The 21,642-nt window shown below is 43.8% G+C and overlaps 1 protein-coding gene across 2 annotated transcripts in view; it reads right to left on the reverse strand.

Annotated features, from left to right (window-relative positions):
• The window catches only part of MYO1B (myosin IB), a 376,700-nt gene that overhangs the window by 226,868 nt on the left and 128,190 nt on the right, over positions 1-21,642 (reverse strand). For both annotated transcript variants that reach the window (XM_075829974.1, XM_075829973.1), the window contains exons 8-10: positions 6,203-6,301; positions 5,861-5,964; positions 4,357-4,504 (exon numbers count right to left, since the gene is read on the reverse strand). In XM_075829974.1, the coding sequence (XP_075686089.1) occupies positions 4,357-4,504; positions 5,861-5,964; positions 6,203-6,301 (351 nt within the window). The remainder of the gene's footprint in view (positions 1-4,356; positions 4,505-5,860; positions 5,965-6,202; positions 6,302-21,642) is intronic.

Genomic DNA, 21,642 nt, shown 5'->3' on the forward strand with positions numbered 1-21,642 from the left:
ATTTTGTTTAATACCCAATAATCCCGGCCTGTGTATAAAGGATTGGTTCAAAGCGTACCACACCAATCCATGGATTATTCATTCATCCTATTATTACATCATCCTATTATGACCTGATGCACTCCGCCCAGCTTACATATACCCTGATGTACTCCGCCCAGCTTACATATACCCTGATGTACTCCGCCCAGCTTACATATACCCTGATGTACCCGCACATATTACATATACCCTGATGTACTCCACCCACATTACATATACCCTGATGTATTCCACACAGTTTACATATACCCTGATGTACTCTGCACAGCTTACATATATCCTGATGTACTCTGCACAGCTTACATATATCCTGATGTACTCCGCACAGATTACATATACCCTGATGTACTCCGCACAGCTTACATATATCCTGATGTACTCCGCACAGCTTACATATATCCTGATGTACTCCGCACAGCTTACATATACCCTGATGTACTCCGCCCAGCTTACATATATCCTGATGTACTCTGCGCAGTTTACATATACCCTGATGTACTCCGCCCAGCTTACATATACCCTGATGTACTCCACCCAGTTTACATATGCCCCCACATTATAAGATAATATACCACTAAAACACCAAGCAAAATCTGCGCTTCAAAAGCCAAATGGTGGTCCAACTATGCTTGGCAGTGTGCCCAAACGGCAATTTATGACCACATATGGGGTATTACTGTATTCTGGAGAACCCGCTTAACAATTTATGGGATGTGTGTCTATGGTGGTACAAGCTGGGCACAACACATTGGGCAATGAAATGGCATATCTGTGGAAAACAGCAATTTTCGATCTGCAACATGTTTACTCATTTTTGCAAAACACTTGTGCGGTCAAAATGCTCACTACACCCCTAGATAAATTCTTTGAGGGATCTAGTTTCCAAAACGGGGTAATTTATCGGGGGTTCTACTGTACTGGTACTATAGCTCAATGCAACATGGTGTCAAAAAACGAATCTTATAAAATCTCCACTCCAAATACTAAATGGCGCTCCTTCCCTTTAGAGCCTTGCTGTGTGCCAAATAGCAGTTTATGACCAGGTGTGGGGTATTTCCCTACTCTGAAGAAGTTGCTTTACAAATGCGACGGTAATTTTTCTCCTTTATTTGTTGAGAAAATGAAACATTTTGAACTAATGCTGCGTCTTATAGGAAAATAATGTAATTTTTCATTTTCACTGCCCATTTCTAATAAAATATATGAGACACCTGTGGGGTCAAAATGCTCACTACACCCCTATATGAATTCCTCAATGGGTGTAGTTTGCCAAATGGAGTCACTTTTTTTGCACTGTACTAGTACCTTAGGAGCTTTACAAATGCGACATGGTGCCGAGAAATCAAACCAGCAAAATCTGTACTCCAAAAGCTAAATGGCGTGCCTTCCCTTCTGAGTCCTGCTGCTTGCCCAAACAGCAGTTTATGACCACATGTTGGGCATTTCCGTACTCTGGAGAAGTTGCTTTACAAATATTGGGGTGCTTTTCATCATTTATTTGTTGAAAAAAATAAAAATTTTGAGGTAAAGCTACATCTTATTGGAAAATAATGTGATTTTTAATTTTCACTGCCCAATTCTAATGAAATCTATGAAACACCTGTGGGGTCAAAATGCTCACTACACCCCTAGATTAATTCCTCAATGGGTGTAGTTTGCCAAATGGAGTCATTTTTGGGTAGTTTGCACTGTACTTCTACCTAAGGGGCTTTGCAAAACCGACATGGCGCAGAAAAACCAATCCAGCAAAATCTGCTCTCCAAAAGTCAAATGGCGCTCCTTCCCTTCTGAGCCCTGATGTGTATTCATACAGTACTTTCTTACCACATATGAGGGATTTCCGTACTCTGGAGAAGTTGCTTTACAATTGTTACGGTGATTTTTCTCCGTTATTTGATGAGAAAATGAAACATTTTTACCTAAAGCTACGTCTTAGTGGAAAAAAATGAAATTTTACATGTTTACTGCCCAATTCTAATGAAATCCATGAAACACCTGGGGGGTCAAAATGCTCACTACACCCCTAGATGAATTCCTCAATGGGTGTAGTTTGCCAAATGGAGTCACTTTTTTTGCACTGTACTGGTACCTTAGGAGCTTTACAAATGCGACATGGTGCCGAGAAATCAAACCAGCAAAATCTGTACTTCAAAAGCTAAATGGCGTGCCTTTCCTTCTGAGTCCTGCCGCTTCCCCAAACAGCCGTTTATGACCACATGTTGGGTATTTTCGTACTCTGGAGAAGTTGCTTTACAAATGTTGGGGTGCTTTTCCTCATTTATTTGTTGAAAAAATGAAAACTTTTGAGTTAAAGCTACATCTTATTGGAAAATAATGTAATTTTTCATTTTCACTGCCAAATTCTAATGAAATCTATGAAACACCTGTGGGGTCAAAATGCTCACTACACCCCTAGATTAATTCCTCAAGCGGCGTAGTTTCCAAAATGGGGTCTTTTTTGGGGTGTTTCCTTTATTTTTGCACCACAAGACCTCTTCTAACCTGACATGGTGCCTGAAATATAATTTAAGAAAAGGAAGGCCAAAAAATCTTCTAGGTGCTCCTTTGCTTCTGGGGCTTTTGTTTCAGACCCGTAGCACACTAGGGCCACATGTGGGATATTTCTAAAAACTTCAGAATCAGGGCAATAAATATTCAGTTGTGTTTCTCTGGTAAAAACCTTCAGTATTACAGGAAAAATGGATTAAAATGGAATTTCTGCAAAAAAAAAATTAAATTTGCAAATTTCCCTTCCACTTTGCTTTAATTCCTGTGAAAGGCATAAAGGGTTAAGAACCTTTCTAAATGCTGTTTTAATACTTTAAGGGGTGCAGTTTTTAAAATGGGGTGATTTGTGGGGGTTCCTAATATATAAGGCCCTCAAAGCCACTTCAGAACTGAACTGATCCCTAAAAAAATAGGCTTTTGAAATTTTCATGAAAATGTGAGAAATTGCTGCTAAACTTATAAGCCTTGTAACGTCCTAAAAAAAATAAAAGGATGTTCAAAAAAATGATGCCAATCTAAAGTAGACATATGGGAAATGTTAGCTAGTAACTATTTTGTGTGGTATAACTATCTGTCTTACAAGCAGATACATTTGAATTTAGAAAATGCTAATTTTTTGCAAATTTTCTCGAAATTTTGGTGTTTTTCACACAAAAATATTGAATATATCGACCAAATTTTTTCACTAACTTAAAGTACAATATGTCACTGGAACACAGTCTCAGAATCGCTTGGATAGGTAAAATCATTTCCAAGTTATTACCACATATAGTAACACACGTCAGATTTAAAAAATGAGGCTGTGTCATTTGGTCCAAAAGTGGCTGGGTCCTGAAGGGGTTAAGGCAGGATGATATATGACTGATTTTCAATGGCCCAAAGGATAAATCTTCTCAAGAGTAGTTGTATTTTTTTCAAATGATACCTAATTTATACATTATATATGCCCTGAGAAGTCTGTAATGGCCTTTTAATGATCAATCTTTTTATGATTATCTCCGTTTCCTACTTTCAGAGATCAACTATCAGAAAGAAATATAAAGAGCTAGGCTGGTTTCAGATAGTGTGAATGTGTTCTAAAGTAGGCATTTCATGAAGATCATATAAAAACTAAACCACATGAATGCCATATATTTACACATCGGACTAATTTTGATGGTTATTTCCCATCGTTTAAATGTGTAAAGACTCAGACGACAATGTGATCTTCCGGAGTGCTAAAAATGTCAAACGCTCCGCAAATCGCCGTGTGTAAATGCAATAGTTGAACAAGCACATGAAAAATGAATAGTATGCATTATCAAACTGCGTAAAGACCGTAGTACGTAGTAGAAATCCATTGACAGTGCAATAGGGAATTAAATGATAGGAAGTTCCCAGTATAAAACATACATAAATTAACGGAGTCGTTTCTGATTGTCATGCTAAACCAAGCTGCAGTAAGCTACAGTAAGGGCATGTGGCTCTTGTCTTTTTTGTAGTCCCTTTTAATTAAAATGTGACATGTTGAGGCTTTCAAGACATTCTTTCCTGTGGCTAAACTGCAGTCACTAAGAAAAGACCACACCCATATATTCAAGTAATAGGGACAGAAAGGCAATAAAATGCTTCAAAGTCCTACAAACACATAGACCTCTTGTTTTAGTCTCTCTTTTTAAGCTATAATTTGCTCTGAGAAGTACAGCCCTTAAGCCATCATTTTCACTTACTGGATCACGTAATAGCTACAAAGTCTGCTTGTGTACAGATTACATTAGTTTGTCATTAAAGGGTCTAAGTGTTATAAAGCTCAAGCAGGGTCCGTACCATTTTTATCTTTAATTTTGCTTTCATCCAGGCCATTAACACGAGATTCTGGTTTGAACTCAATGTTTCCCAATTTTAACACTGCAGCTATTACTTCTAAAACGGACTGTGTTTCATGCTCCATAAAGCCTACGATCTGCATAGCGTTCTGTGAAAAAACATAAAGGGTTATCATTTTAAACAAAAGTCAAACATTCAGGAGGCAAACACCATACAGTAAAAAACATAGTATATTTATGGTTTTCCTCCAGCAACCACATATGTAAAGGTGGAGAAACAAGTAGATATCTTTGATCTGTGGCAGTTCTGCCAATTTTGGGGCACTCTATGTACATCAAGTGTCCAATCCGATCCTCTTTAATTGAAATCATTTTCAATTGCCCACAAATTAAGAAATGGCTACCAGATGAAAGGAGAATTGTGGAAAGGACAGAGAACAGTCATGATCAGTGGGACTTCGATTAAATTCAGGCGCTCACTTTTGGGAGACCTCTAAAATCATATCTCTGGATTTACAGCTGACACTTTTCTGGCCGTCCAAGCCATAATCACAGACCGTGCACACAGCTACGGTCGTGTGCATGAGGCCCTATGATCTTAGGGCACCCATTGATTTCTATGGATGCAGGCAGACATTATTGCCATACGCAAACAGCAGCCCAATGAAAGTGTGAGGCAGACACAGTGATCCACTTTGAATACCTCTTTTTTTCGCCCCTGGGCTCCCTGATGAACCCAGATATACACCTGGAGGAAACGCATGGGGAGGGACAAAGGTTGGGGCTAGATGTTCAGGGCTTTTTTAGGGTGATGAGGTTATTTTTCCTAGCAATGACAGGAGTTAGAGGATAGCCCATAAACAGGGCATAACAGGGAATAGCGATGTCCCTCTTCACTCAACAGGCAGGACATCCAAGTGACCCTTCACCCGTAGCGCTTCACACATACAGAACTGGTAAGTTTGTTGAGTTTTTTCATACAATCGACTCATGTGTCATGCATTATACACTAAACAGGAATTTGTAACTAGTATACACTTTTGCATCACAATCGCCTTTTAGTACAGTGGGGCTATATGTAGTCCTTATCCCCACTGTTTCTTGCATATCTTTGTGCGTATTGTTTGACTACACTTTGTTTGGTCTCTACTTTTTGCAACTGTACTATTAAAAGTTAACATGCTGACAAAATAGTAGTTTGTTGTCCGTTTTGAAGTAAAAACCAGTATGGCTGCCCTTCCTCTCATCACTAAGTTGCCACAGCAAAATAGATGGTCTTTGAAAACACTGTCTAATACATTGATTATTTATGTAGGAACACAGGGGATCCCACAAATGTCCAACTGCACAGACAGCACCATTTATCTGTTGAGTATTCACCAAATGGACATTTGAGGAAATATTGCCTAAAACCAGAACTACTTCCTCCAGTTACCCACATTACAATCTGTGCACTGCTCACACAACCATTAAAGATTCATTTAATAATACATTTCTTATCTTACCCTGACAGTTCTGAAGTTTGATGCATCATCCACACCCTTCACTTTTGCAGAATCCAAGCTGAGATAGTTGTATTTGCTGAAATCACGTTCCAGTTTTAGTTTATCTTAAAAAAAAAAAAAAAAATACATAATCACAAAACAGAAAAAAACATCTTCGGCAGTTAACAGAACAACAACAGTACAGAATAAACGGTGAAATCTTGTGATGGGCCTAAACACAACTGTTGACACATGAACCATCGCAAAACGAACATGCATATAATAAAGAAAAACAAATCTCTAGAAAAGTGATGGAGACATACTTGTGAAAGGCACATTCTTCATTGTCACTCCTATACTTACTTAGTAGATCCTCTGAAGAGCCAGACAACAACTGATAGAAGATATGGAAATTTCTTTCACCCCTTGGCTGTCTGACAACCCTAGACTTTTCTAGTAGATCTAGAAAGAAATCACAAAACACATTAACAATAAGTCCTTTGAATCACTAAGCCAGCCTGTGTGCTTAAGTCTCCTTGAAAAATGTGAACCCCAAAATCAGAGGACTGGAATTCAATGGATATATTGGAGTGTGTAAGTTTAGCTTTCTTTACATACACATATAGTGAAGGCCATGCAACTGTTTGTTTAGTTAGTCGTTCAGACTTCTGCACATGTGAACATACTCTAAAAGTACATAAAACAGTACTCCGAATGAGGTTCCAGAGGTTTATAGGTCACATAGTTAGTATGGTTGAAAAAAAAGACATGTCCGTCAAGTGCAACCAAGGAATGGGAGAAAGGGAATGGATGGGAGAAATTATAGAACTTTGTTTTACCCCTATTGAATCAGAGTAAGTTTTAAAAAAATAAAAATAAATATAACAATTACCCATAAGGCATTAACCAATCCTCCCTAAAAATGAAAAATTCTCTCCTGATCCAAAGTGGCAATCGGACTGTATACAATATTCAAACAAGAAATCTACACTGACATAGGAGCTGATATTTTTTCGTTCTAGGTCACAGTTCTCACAATAAAGAATGCTTGTCGCCTCTGCAGATTGAACCTTTTTTTCTCCAGATGGAGGGAGTGTTCCCTTGTTTTATGAGGTGGTTTTACATAGAACTGGTTTTCACTATATTTCTTGCATGGGCCATTCATATATTTATATAAGTTAATTAAGTCCCCAATTATTCGTTTCTTTTCAAGGTTAAATAGGTTTAATTCTTTTAATCTTTCCTCATAACGATTCTTCTTTGAATTTTTTCTAACCCCAGGGCATGAACTGGAGCTCAGAACTGAACTGCATTTTATAGAGGAGGCCGGACTAATGCTTTGTAAAGTGGTAATCTATTCCTGTCCCGTGAGTCCATGCCTCTTAATACACGACAATCTCTTGATGGCCTTTGAAGCAGCTGATTGACATTGCATGCTGTTATTTAGTCCATAACCTACAAGTACACCCAGATCCTTGTCAACAAGTGACTCCCCCAGTGTAGCTCCCTCTAGGACAGTGGCGTAACTACCGCTATAGCAGCCGTAGCGGCATGAGGGGGCCCGTGTCGCCCGCCGGCACGGGCCCCAACCATGGCCGGAGGCTCCGCTAGCTGCCGCTATGGCTGCTACAGCACGACGCCCCTGAATACTACGGCAGAGCAGGGAGGTATCTCCCCGATCTGCCATTAAAGGGGTTGTTCCTACATAAGACATGTATCCCCTATCCACAGGATAGGGGATACATGTGTGATCGCTGGCAGCGATAGGGAGAACAGGGGACCGAAAGTCCCCTGAAGTTCTCCATCACAAACCTCAGACTTCTGGGGTCTGTGTCGGCAGCTCCGTAGAAATGAATGGAGCGCCGGTCGCGGTTGTGCGCATGCGTGACCAGCGCTCCTTTCATTTTTATTGAGCTGCGCAGACTCCGGAAGTCAAAGGTTAGTCATGGAGAACTTCGGGGGACTTTCGGTCCCCCGTTCGCCTTATCAGTGCCAGCGACAACACATGTATCCCCTATCTTGTGGATAGGGGATACATGTCTTTTGTAGGACACACTATAGGTAGGATTTTTTTGGGGGGTTGGGGCTGCATGGTGTTACCTACAGGGGGGGGCTGTATGGTGTTACCTACAGGGGGGGCTGTATGGCGTTACCTACAGGGGGGGCTGTATGGCGTTACCTACAGGGGGGGGGGCTGTATGGCGTTACCTACAGGGGGGGGGGCTGTATGGCGTTACCTACAGGGGGGGGGGGCTGTATGGCGTTACCTACAGGGGGGGGGCTGTATGGCGTTACCTACAGGGGGGCTGTGTGGCGTTACCTACAGGGGGGGGCTGTATGGCGTTACCTACAGGGGGGGGCTGTATGGCGTTACCTACAGGGGGGCTGTATGGCGTTACCTAAAGGGGGGCTGTATGGCGTTACCTACAGGGGGGGCTGTATGGCGTTACCTACAGGGGGGGCTGTATGGCGTTACCTACAGGGGGGGGGGCTGTATGGCGTTACCTACAGGGGGGGGGGCTGTATGGCGTTACCTACAGGGGGGGGGCTGTATGGCGTTACCTACAGGGGGGGGCTGTATGGCGTTACCTACAGGGGGGCTGTATGGCGTTACCTAAAGGGGGGCTGTATGGCGTTACCTACAGGGGGGGCTGTATGGCGTTACCTACAGGGGGGGCTGTATGGCGTTACCTACAGGGGGGGCTGTATGGCGTTACCTACAGGGGGGGCTGTATGGCGTTACCTACAGGGGGGGCTGTATGGCGTTACCTACAGGGGGGCTGTATGGCGTTACCTACAGGGGGGGCTGTATGGCGTTACCTACAGGGGGGGCTGTATGGCGTTACCTACAGGGGGGCCTGTATGGCGTTACCTACAGGGGGGTTGTATGGCGTAATCTACAGGGGGGGCTGTAAAAAAGGCACTATCTACAAGGAGGAGTTGTGTGACACCCAGGGGAGGGGGGGCCCCCAGTCAAAAGTTTGCTATGGGGCCCAGTCTTTCCTAGTTTTGCCCCTGCTCTAGGACATATGATGCATGCAGGTTGTTGGTACCCAGATGATAACTTTACATTTATCCACATTAAACTTCATTTTATGGATGCCCAAACACTCCGTGTGTCCAAATCAGCTTGTAATTTATGAACATCTTCTTTAGACTGAACGATACTACATGATCTGTAAAAATCCAAGGGAATTTTTTGAAAATCGGCATCACATTTGCCCTGGGCACTATAACAGTCACTAGAGAATCTCTGAATATTACGAACAAGGGGACAAAAATAACTGAACTAAGTTCTTTAACCCATTAATGACCAGCCTATTTTGGACCTTAATGACCAGGCCATTTTTTAAGTTTTTCCATCGTCGCATTCCAAGAGCTATAACGTTTTTATTTTTGCGTCGACATAGCTGTATAAGGTCTTGTCTTTTGCGGGACAAGTTGTACTTTTCAATAGCACCATTTTGGGGGACAATATTTATTGATTAACTTTTATTAACTTTTATTTGGGGGGAAATAGAAAAAAACCTGAAATTTCGCCACTCTTTTTCACGTCTTAAATCTACGCCGTTTACTTTGTGATATAAAGAACACAATAACTTTATTCAGCGGGTTGTTACAATTGCAACGATACCAAATTTGTATAGTTTTTGTATGTTTTACTACTTTCACACAGTAAAAACGCTTTTTTTTCAAAATTATTTGTTTTTGTGTCTCCATATTTGAAGAGCCGTAATGTTTTTATTTTTTCGCCGATCCGGTTGTATGAGGGCTTTTTTTGCGGGAAGACTTGTAGTTTTTATTGGTACCATTTTGGAGTAGATGCGACTTTTTGATCACTTTTTATCACATTTTTTTAAAGTCAGTATTCACAGAAAGCAATTTTTCCATAGTTTTTTATTACATTTTTTACGATGTTCACCGTGCGGGTTAAATAATGTAATAGATTTATAGTCGGGGTCGTTACGGACGCGGCGATACCAAATATGTGTAACTTTTTAACTTTATTTAGTTTTTTTAATAGTAAAGCATTTTGTGAGGGGAAAAGCTGGGTTTTTCATATTTTTTTTAAATTAACTTTATTAAACTTTTTTTTCACTTTTTTACTAGTCCCATTAGGGGACTATAATATGCGATTCTGCGATCGCTATTATAATACACTGCAATACTTCTGTATTGCAGTGTATTACTGCCTGTCCGTTTAACACAGACAGGCAGCTGCTAGGTCATGCCTGCGGCATGATCTAGCAGGCATTCACTCCAGGCAGACCTGGGGGCCTTTATTAGGCCCCCGGCTGCCATTAGAGACACAGACACTCGGCGATCGTATCGCCGGGTGTCGGTGGGAGAGGGAGCTCCCTCCCTCTCTCCAAAACCACTCAGATGCGGTGCTCGCTATTGCGCACCGCATCTGAGGGGTTAAACGGGTGAGATCGATACTAATATCGATCTCACCCGGCAGAGCAGGGACGCTCCCAGCCCTCAGCTGCCTCTAGCAGCTGAGAGCAGGGAGATTTGACAGCTCCCTGCTCTGTAAACTTATTCCGCTGCCGTGACGTAAAAAGTTTATGGCATCGGAATAAGGCCCGTTAGTGACCGACGTAGAAACACGATGGGCCGGTCACTAACGGGTTAAGAACTCTTCGGTGTAGCCCATCTGGTCCCGGAGACATGTTCATATCTATTTTATCTTGGGTCATATCTACATTCAGTATATTCATTGATGTATTAACACTGACATTGCCTACATCAGCTGTTCTTTCTTCAGACCCCTTCACTGTTTTCACATTTTGTTATGTTGAGGCCTTGTACTCAAATAAAAGAATACAAGTTTTTCTCCAGGATTCTGCACTCAATACCCCATAATGACAAAAGTGAAAACAGAATTTTGGAAATTTTTGCAAGTTTATTAAGTGTGAAAAAACTCAAATTTTGAATGAACATAAGTATTCAGATCCTTTGCTATGACACTTGATTGAAGTCCACCTGTGGTAAATTCATTTGATTGGGCATGATTTGGAAAGACACACCCCTGTCTATATAAGGTCTCACAGCTGACAATGCATATCAGAGCAAAAACCAAGCCATGAGAAGTAAAGAACTGCCTGTAGAGCAAATAGACAGGATTATGTGGAAACACAATTTGCCGATTAAACGGACCCCATTTTCCACACTACTAACAGAAGGTACGGAATTGTTCTATTCACATAAATTCCTAATAATTAAAATAATCTTTATTAAAGGCACATAGCCTATATGCTAAAAACAAGCCGTGAGCCCAGAAACGTTATCACTCATATAGATGTAATGGTCAGTCTCTGCTAACAGAAGTAGAATTAATGTACGGACTATAGTAGAGGGAAGCGCCTGCAGACCGCTATCCCAGAATTGATTCTGAGCTGATGGTATGTTAAAAATATTCAACAAAGCTCCCCCCAACATGTTCCGCAGAGATGGCATCCTTTGGGGTACAATGGGGCAAAGGCGACGGAAACAGCAAGTTTGAGGCTTATAAAACCTCGTAAAACGTCACTAGAAGAGGACCAGTGCACAGGAGCCAATCAGGTGGCTTGTTGCATCGGTCATTTAGACACATTTGATAGACAGCGGACTTAGCCAATATTCTTAGCTCCTACAAAAGCCAATTGTTTCTAACGTACGGAGCATGCTCAGTAGCACCAAAACAGAGAGTCTAAGCATGGGTTACTTCAGACTGCACACGCGTCTGGACTTAGTTAGATTTATGATATACCTAAGAACGGCGCATGTTCAAAGACTTCGTGCTATCAGTTAACGCTGCCAGATAACAGTACAAGAGAAAGCATAGATATATATTCTGATGGATCGTCCATACAATTATGAATAAACATTCCTACAAACTGAAGCCCAGGACCCAAATACTGAGACTCAAGTGGAATAAGTAATAATTGTTAGCATTAAAGAGAGCTATTGCCTTTCCTTTATTAATTATAAATCAAAGTACACATAGGTTGCAGCAATGCATAGACTCTATTATACAATTTAAAAAAAATCATAGATAAAGGGGTCCACTTATAAAATGGTAGCTACAGTAAAAAATAACCAAATAACCGAAGAAAAAGTTTCAAGTAATGAACATATATTAATGTTTTAGAGCTGTTCTCATCTCAATAGATAAGTTCACTTGATATTACTGTAAGATAAAAAAAAAAAAAATTTGTTTTTTGATCATCATTGGATAATTAATTTATACACAAAATGCATTTACACAATAAATATGTTATATATTTAATAATATAGAACATATGCTACATGTACATTACATGTATGTTGTAAATGCATTTTGTGTATAAATTAATTATCCAGTGATAATCAAAAACCCCCCCAAATTTTTTTATCTTAAAGAGGCTCTGTCACCAGATTTTGCAGCCCCTATCTGCCATTGCAGCAGATAGGCGCTGCAATGTAGATTACAGTAACGTTTTTATTTTAAAAAAACGAGCATTTTTGGCCAAGTTATGACCATTTTTGTAGTTATGCAAATGAGGCTTGCAAAAGTACAACTGGGCGTGTTGAAAAGTAAAAGTACAACTGGGCGTGTATTATGTGCGTACATCTGGGCGTGTTTACTACTTTTACTAGCTGGGCTTTCTGACGAGAAGTGTCATCCACTTCTCTTCACAACGCCCAGCTTCTGGCAGTGCAGCACTGTGACGTCACTCACAGGTCCTGCATCGTGTCGGCACCAGAGGCTACACTTGATTATGCAGCAGCATCAGCATTTGCAGGTAAGTAGCTACATCGACTTACCCGCAAACGCCGATGCTGCTGCAGAATCATCTGTAGCCTCTGGTGCCGACACGATGCAGGACCTGTGAGTGACGTCACAGTGCTGCACTGCCAGAAGCTGGGCGTTGTGAAGAGAAGTGGATGATACTTCTATACACAACGCCCAGCTAGTAAAAGTATTAAACACGCCCCGATGTACGCACATAATACACGCCCAGTTGTACTTTTACTTTTCAACACGCCCAGTTGTACTTTTGCAAGCCTCATTTGCATAAATACGAAAATGGTCATAACTTGGCCAAAAATGCTCGTTTTTAAAAAATAAAAACGTTACTGTAATCTACATTGCAGCGCCTATCTGCTGCAATAGCAGATAGGGGTTGCAAAATCTGGTGACAGAGCCTCTTTAAATGTCTGTCTCCCAACGGTCCCCATCCAACCTGACAAAGCTTGAGAGGATCTGCAGAGAAGAATGACAGAAAAAAACCAAATCCAGGTGTCAGGGGCGTAGCTAAAGGCTCATGGGCCCGGGTGCAAGAATTCAGCTTGGGCCCCCCTACCACTCCCCAACACCACCATCATCATTATCATCAGACCCCTGTGCGTGCCTATGCCCAGACGCTTTGCCCAACAGCCCCCATAATATAATGCCCCCACACAGTATAATGCTGCCATAGCTGCCCCCACACAGTATAATGCCCCATAACATATAATGCCCCCCATAACAGCCCCATACGGTATAATGCTCCCCATATCAGCCCCCATACAGTATAATTCCCCCATATCAGCCCCCATTCAGTATAATGCCCCCCATCTTATCAGCCCCTATGCCATATCTGCCCCCCATGCAGTATAATGCCCCCCACACAATATCAGCCCCCCATACAGTATAATGCCCCCATATGTGCATAATAAAAAAAATAGCATAATTACTTACCTATCCCCGTTCCCACGCCGGGTGCAGGATCCTTCGCCTCCTCCGGTCTGTGCTATGAGTGACTCAGCGCAGACAGGCGCGATGATGTTGCTACATCCCGCCTGCCTGCGTCGAGCCGCTGAGGACACAGTGAATGCTGGATCAAGGAGATGCCAGCTCCTTGCTCCAGGATTGAATGGAACCGGGACCTCGGTGAGTGACTCGCGACCCCCCGGAGGTCTTCACACGAACCCCCAGGGGGACGCGACCCACAGTGTAGGGATGTCACGATAGAAAAATTTGGACTTCGATACCGATACTTCGTTTACAGTAATAAAAAAAAAAAGTTATTTTGTTTTCTAATGTGAGGCACGAGGTGTGATGATGAATTTTGAATGCGCCTCACATTAATAGTAATTAATTCCGTCATGTTTCTCAGTCATAATGGGTTAATGTGTGAGGTACATGATGGGGTTAATTACTATTAATGTGAGGCACATGGAGGTTAAATTCATCACACCTCGTGCCTCACAATAAGTGATAGAAAGCAGTTTATTTTATTTTTTTACAGAGTACACATCACAAATAATGCAAAAAAAATCGTTGTGCAGGTTATTACGGCCGCGCCAATACCTAATATGTGTATATTTTATGTATTGAGACCTATTTTAATGTTTATTGTAAAAAAGGTGAATGTGTGTGTTTTTTTATTTAACATTACTTTGTTTTTACTTTATTTTTAAACTTGAATGTACTGACATATATCAGATATATGTCAGTACATTAGCCTGTGGACAGATAGCACACAGGCAGTTGTTAGGACATACCTCAGTATGCCCTAACAGGAAATATGGTAAGACAGCCCTGGGGTCCTTCAATAGACCCCAGGGATGTCTGCCCATATATGGTATGGCCCTCGATCGCGTCACAGGAATTCCCTGTGACACGATCCAGGGGCATCCTCCCCCCCCCCCCCCCTTCTCATTTTCCCCTGAATGCTGCAGTCGGCTTTGATTGCAGCATTCAGGAGAATAGCGGCGGAGATGAGAGGTCCCTCTGATCTCCGCCGTTATAGAGCGGGGCTGCGACTGTGTAATACAGTCATTGCCCCGCTCCTGACAGTAAGTGCGCGCGCGGTCAGCATGAGGAGATGCTGCCGGCGCTGCACTAATGAGCGGCGGTTCAGGCACTGGAGACAGAACATGGGGGTGCCATGTTCTGTCTTCAGTGCCGCAGATCATTAGTGCAGCGCCGGCCGCATCACATCATGCTGACGGCGCGCACATGTCACGACTCAGGAGCGGGGCAATGGCTGTATTACACAGCCGCAGCCCCGCTCTCATAGTAATGTATACTATACTGTATTATGTTGTATTGTGAAGTTTGCGGTGGAGAGAGGAGGGGGGGGCTGTGATTTAACGCCCCCCCCCCCTCTCCACCGCAAACAGCACAATACAACATAATACATTACAAGGCATCACAACACAACACATTACATCACAATACATTACAACACAACTCAGACTGCAGCTCACCTGGAGTCCTCGGCACCGACTCTTCCACTCCACTGTCCGGAAGACGTGTCATGTGACAACACGGTCACATGGTACACTAAGTGTACCATGTGACCGTAACCAGGAAGTGCCGGCTTTACGGCACAGAAGATTTTTTTTGGAAGCGTACAGTATGGCAACGGGGGTCCGTGGGCCCCCCAGGCTTAGGGGCCCGGTCGCAAGTGCGACCGCTGCGACCCCTATAGCTACGCCACTGCCAGGTGTATAAACCTTGTGGTATCATACCCAAGAAGACTGGAGGCTGTTATCGATGCCAAATGTGCTTCAACTAAGTACTGAGTAAGGCCCTGTTCACACAGTTTTTTTGAATACATTTTTTGACACGGAAAACGCGCCAAAAAACGTCCGAAAACGCCTGCCATTGATTTTACTGGGAGGTGGGGGTGTTTTTTCCCCACGAGCCGGTCGACATGCCCTATCTTCGGGTGTTTACATCTCGGACCTCCCATTGATATCAATGGGAGGCAGAGAAAGCGTTTTTTCGCTGCGTTTTTGCCTGCAGCGCTCAATGGCCGCTGGCGAAAAACACTGCGAAAAATGCTGCAAACGGCGTGCAGGCAAATTAAAGTCTGCATAAAAATTCCAGATGGAATTTTGAAGCAGAATTTTCTGTCTGCAAAAAACTCAGTGTGAACATACCCTAAAGCAGGGGTCTCAAACTCGGCCGGGTAAATGGGCCGCATATAGAAAAAATGTGAAGTGGTCGGGCCGCATTACTTTCAAATTTGATACAATACAAAATTATTGTTAATCAATTAGTTATTTGAACTACTATAACACTATATTACTATAATAATGCCGCTAGGTTGAAAATTTGAGAGATTTCTCCACGTGCTTATCTTAACAATCCAGCTTTCCAGTTTAAGTGTCGCTAAATGCAGTCCGGCGGCTCAGTTAGCACCCATGTCAAGATTGGGCAGCCCCTTTTTAGATAGTGCCACAGTGCACTCGGTGGATGCTGCCACAGCAGTGCCCTGTGTAGATGCCGCCACAGCAGTGCCCCGTGTAGATGCCGCCACAGCAGTGCCCCGTGTAGATGCCGCCACAGCAGTGCCCCGTGTAGATGCCGCCACAGCAGTGCCCCGTGTAGATGCCGCCACAGCAGTGCCCCCTGTAGATGCCGCCACAGCAGTGCCCCCTGTAGATGCCGCCACAGCAGTGCCCCCTGTAGATGCCGCCACAGCAGTGCCCCCTGTAGATGCCGCCACAGCAGTGCCCCCCTGTAGATGCCGCCACAGCAGTGCCCCCCTGTAGATGCCGCCACAGCAGTGCCCCCCTGTAGATGCCGCCACAGCAGTGCCCCCCTGTAGATGCCGCCACAGCAGTGCCCCCCTGTAGATGCCGCCACAGCAGTGCCCCCCTGTAGATGCCGCCACAGCAGTGCCCCCCTGTAGATGCCGCCACAGCAGTGCCCCCCTGTAGATGCCGCCACAGCAGTGCCCCCCTGTAGATGCCGCCACAGCAGTGCCCCCCTGTAGATGCCGCCACAGCAGTGCCCCCCTGTAGATGCCGCCACAGCAGTGCCCCCCTGTAGATGCCGCCACAGCAGTGCCCCCTGTAGATGCCGCCACAGCAGTGCCCCCCTGTAGATGCCGCCACAGCAGTGCCCCCCTGTAGATGCCGCCACAGCAGTGCCCCCCTGTAGATGCCGCCACAGCAGTGCCCCCCTGTAGATGCCGCCACAGCAGTGCCCCCCTGTAGATGCCGCCACAGCAGTGCCCCCCTGTAGATGCCGCCACAGCAGTGCCCCCCTGTAGATGCCGCCACAGCAGTGCCCCCCTGTAGATGCCGCCACAGCAGTGCCCCCCTGTAGATGCCGCCACAGCAGTGCCCCCCTGTAGATGCCGCCACAGCAGTGCCCCCCTGTAGATGCCGCCACAGCAGTGCCCCCCTGTAGATGCCGCCACAGCAGTGCCCCCCTGTAGATGCCGCCACAGCAGTGCCCCCCTGTAGATGCCGCCACAGCAGTGCCCCCTTTAGACTGGGATTCTGCTCTGGGGAAGACCCTGACACACCGTCCATATATGGGCAGCGATGTCAGGGAATTCCCCAGCGTCCCGGAGCAGAGCCGATAGTAGCGTTCTGCCCGGGACTCCCCTCTGTGGAAGACCCTGAAACACTGTCCATATATGGGCAGCGATGTCAGGGAATTCCACAGAGTCCCGGAGCAGAGCCTGTACTAGCGCTCTGCCCGGGACTCCGCTCTGGGGAAGACCCTGACACACTGTCCATATATGGGCAGCGATGTCAGGGAATTCCGCAGCGTCCCGGAGCAGAGCCGATACTAGCGCTCTGCCTGGGACTCCGCTCTGGGGAAGACCCTGACACACTGTCCATATATGGGCAGCGATGTCAGGGAATTCCGCAGCGTCCCGGAGCAGAGCCGATACTAGCGCTCTGCCTGGGACTCCGCTCTGGGGAAGACCCTGACACACTGTCCATATATGGGCAGCGATGTCAGGGAATTCCACAGAGCCCCGGAGCAGAGCCTGTACTAGCGCTCTGCCCTGGACTCTGCTCTGGGGAAAAACCCTGACACACTGTCCATATATGGGCAGCGATGTCAGGGAATTCCGCAGCGTCCCAGAGCAGAGCCTGTACTAGCGCTCTGCACGGGACTCCGCTCTGGGGAAGACCCTGACACACTGTCCATATATGGGCAGCGATGTCAGGGAATTCCACAGCGTCCCGGAGAAGAGCCGATACTAGGACTCCGCTCTGGGGAAGACCCTGACACACTGTCCATATGTTGACAGCGATGTCAGGGAATTCCACAGAGTCCAGAGCCTGTACTAGCGCTCTGCCCGGGACTCCGGCTCTGGGGAAGCCCCAGACATCGCTGTTCATATGTGGACAGCGATGTCAGGGAATTCCAGAGTCTCGGAGCAGAGCCGATACTAGCGGCTCGGTGTCCCGCGGGCCGCAGATGACAGCCCCAGGGGCCGCATGCGGCCCGCGTGCTTGAGACCCCTGCCCTAAAGGGTCTGAATACTTATGTCAATGCAAGATTTTAGTTTTCCTTTTCAATAAATTACCAAAAATTACTAACATTCTGTTTTCACTTTTTCATTATGGGGTTTGAATGCAGACTGATGGGGGGACAACTTACATTTTTTTTTTTTTTTTTTTAGGACAAGACCTCAACATAAAATGTGAAAAAATGTAAAGGGTCTGAAGACTTTTCAAATGTATTGTATATACAGAGCTAAATATCCCATTTAGTAACTCTGCCTTTTCTTGATCGCCTGTGACCATCTCCCTCCCCATTACCACTATTTAGGGGTCCTACATGTTCAGACCTTGGCTTTTTTGCTATACTTGAAGAACTTTTTGGGATTAGTTTTGCTATCTTTGGCCAACTGCCTTTCATTTAGTATTTTAGCTGATTTTATAACTTTTTTTTTTTTACAGATTTTATTAAGCGCTTTGTAATTTTCAAAGGCTACAGCTGTACCCTCAAATTTACTTTGCTCCCTTTATTAAAATTTCCTGTTCTCTGAATATTTTTTTGTTATTGTGGGAATGAGTACTCTATTTATAACCAGATTGGTTTTTCATGATCACAGATTATCCAAAAACATGGTGAGAATTTTAATGATCGAACACCAATAAGTTATTCTCTGCTGACTTTTATTATACAAGGCTGTAATGAAGATTATGATGATGCATAAGAAACATTGAAAATACTGTATCTTTATATAGTTTAAAGTTTGAAACCTAACAAAATGATAAAAAAAAAAAAACAACAAAGCCTGTGTTAACCACTTTTATTCCATTTTAGCCAAGTAGTCATCAAATAAAGAATAGTGGTGCAGCATATGTTAAGGTCACATGGGGTATTGGTAGGTTATAATTTAAAAAACTCTAGTCTCAAGCATAGAGGCTATTCAAGTCTTCCACCATACTTTATACAACTAAGCACAGTGTTGGATAAGGGTATCTAGAAGCGGATCATTTTCTATAGAACCTCATATCAAATGGCCTGGAAATCGGATATGCAGATGCATTATCATTAGAGAAAAAACAGCTATAGCCTGATTTTTGTTCTACTCCCTTAGATTTAAGGGAAGGTAAATTTTGTACTTCTGGTTTTGACCTTGTTCCATCAATAAACTGTTCCCAGCTTCTGACGATAGCTGTGCTGACGGGTGCCTGGACCTGACCGTGAAGCTAACGCAGTCAGTCATGTGAGTGATAAACAGGAAAATTCAGCTGACTAATCTGAATTGTCTGGCGAGATAAAGGGCAGGCTGTCTGGAGAAGTATCTACTGTTGACATATAACAAGATCATTTATATTTACAGATCAAAAGAAGTGGAGCTGTGCAATAAAGTTATTACCTCTGGAAAGTTGGGTCATGTTATAATCCAGTAAAAAAGGAACAAGTCAGAAATAGCTAGGATTTATACATTATGTACAGATTACGACAATTTCCTGCAGCCTCAAGTCACATCAATTATCCAAACACATACTCTACACAGACCAGCTGCAAAAATGAATACCCCTTTATAGTACCAAACACATCCTATAGACATTCAGATATACTTTAAGAGATCACGGCTAGAGATAGAACATTGGCTAGCACTTGTATTAAATGTATAAAAAAAAACAACTAAAAATCTGATTTCTACCCTCGAATGCACGTCAATTTGTATATTTATATTTGCAATTTTGAAGTAATAGTATACACACACTGTATGTGTTTTTAAGTACAGTAAAATGTCATCAATCTGGCACCCAATGGTTTGTACATTCCAACAATCCAGCAAATTACAAAGTAGTCCCTTCCCAGATTAACAGTAAAACGACCAAAAAGTCTAGCACTGCAGGCCTGGTTTCTATCCGCTCACTGCTTCTACATGGCAAGTAACATAATTCAATCAGGACCAGAGGCTGGATGGGCTAGGGTGCAGGAGGGCATGTGCACCTTGGCCCGGTCCCCCAGTAGAAGATTAAGGCCACCCGGCACTTTGGCAGGGTTTTTGTCCGTGCCAATTTTTTTCCCAATAAGCTGCATTTAGCACTGCAGGTACGGTAGGCTGGTTAGAGGAAGGAGAAGTATGTGCCTGCGTCGTCTTCCATAATGTGCCTTGTAAGTGAGCTACCTATCAGTGCCTGCAACTTCCCAGCCTCCGCGCACCAGAGCTTTAAGTGTGTAGTTCCTAGTATGGTAATATATTAGGACTGTCAGGACCTGCCTCAACTGCTGGGAGAGCCACTAAATCTTCTCCCTCTTGCCAGTGACACGATGTGGAGGAGAATTTTTTGACCCTGCACAGCCGACAGCTCCTACCGGAGCTCTAAGTGAACTCTACAAAATCTTGCTTTCAGAAAGGGCTGTGAGTAGTTTTAAACTTACACTTATATAGTTACACATGGCTGCATTTAAAAGCAGGGGACTAAAGAACCATGCATATGACAGAAGTAAGGAGGATACGGGCAAGACTGGGGAAATGGATGGAAGTAAGACTCCGGAAGGAAAGGAAATAGGAGAATGGAGGTCTTGCTAAGATGAGGTAAGAAGGGGATATCGGAGAACAAATATGGTTCAAAGTTTGACTGGATATACATAAGCAGGACATTAAACTGTTCTTCCAATTCCCATCTCCTGCTTATTCTAACATCGAGGGTGGAGTGACGTTGGTACATGCTGAGCGTTACAGTTTCTGAGGCAACCGTGCATGGCTCCTATTCATTATTAGAACTCGTGATTGATGTAGGACATCTGGAGTGTATCGTTCTATTAATGAATAGGACCCATGCATGATTCTCTGAGCGCCGCACGGTTGCCTCGAACTGTAACGCTCATCATGCACCAGCGTCACTCAACATCTGTTGTCAGAATGAGCATGAGATGGGAACTGGCGGGACACTAAAGATTCTACTTCGCATCGAACGTATAGTAGCTATATCTCCTGTGATGCATGTTGAACATTCTTTTTAAACTGCTGAAATAGCCAGAGCAAAAAATAGTAAAAACAGCGCTGGAGGATCAAGCTTAGTACTCAAATAAAAGCTTAAAAGACATTTCTGAAAACCACTACGTGTTGCAGCACCGGGGTAGAGTGGTTTTCATAAACATTTTTTGAACTTTTATCTGACCTTGATCCTGCAGCATTGGTTTACCTGTTATTTTTTTCCATTTTAATTATCTGACATCAACGGAGGTACTCAACTTACTGACCAGTTCCACACACTCAGCAGCCGGATCAGCTATACCCACACTCTATGCAATGCACTACTTCTCTGCCTATAAATTTATATGCTACGGAGCATGTCTTTTTCTCATTTTAGTTCATAGAGCTGGGTACGTTTTGTCCCCAAGTTTCTGCCATTCAGTGCCAAAACCTTACTGTGCTGCTCGCATTGGAATGAAACATCATAGAAAGCCCCTTTTAACCCCTTCCCTCTTTAGCCACTTTTGACCTTCCTGACAGAGCCTCATTTTTCAAATCTGACATGTGTCACTTTATGTGGTAATAACTCCGGAATGCTTTCACCTATCCAAGCGACTCTGAGATTGTTTTCTCGTGACACATTGCACT

This window comes from Rhinoderma darwinii, chromosome 6 (assembly GCF_050947455.1).
Source record: "Rhinoderma darwinii isolate aRhiDar2 chromosome 6, aRhiDar2.hap1, whole genome shotgun sequence".
NCBI classification, from domain to species: Eukaryota; Metazoa; Chordata; class Amphibia; order Anura; family Rhinodermatidae; genus Rhinoderma; species Rhinoderma darwinii.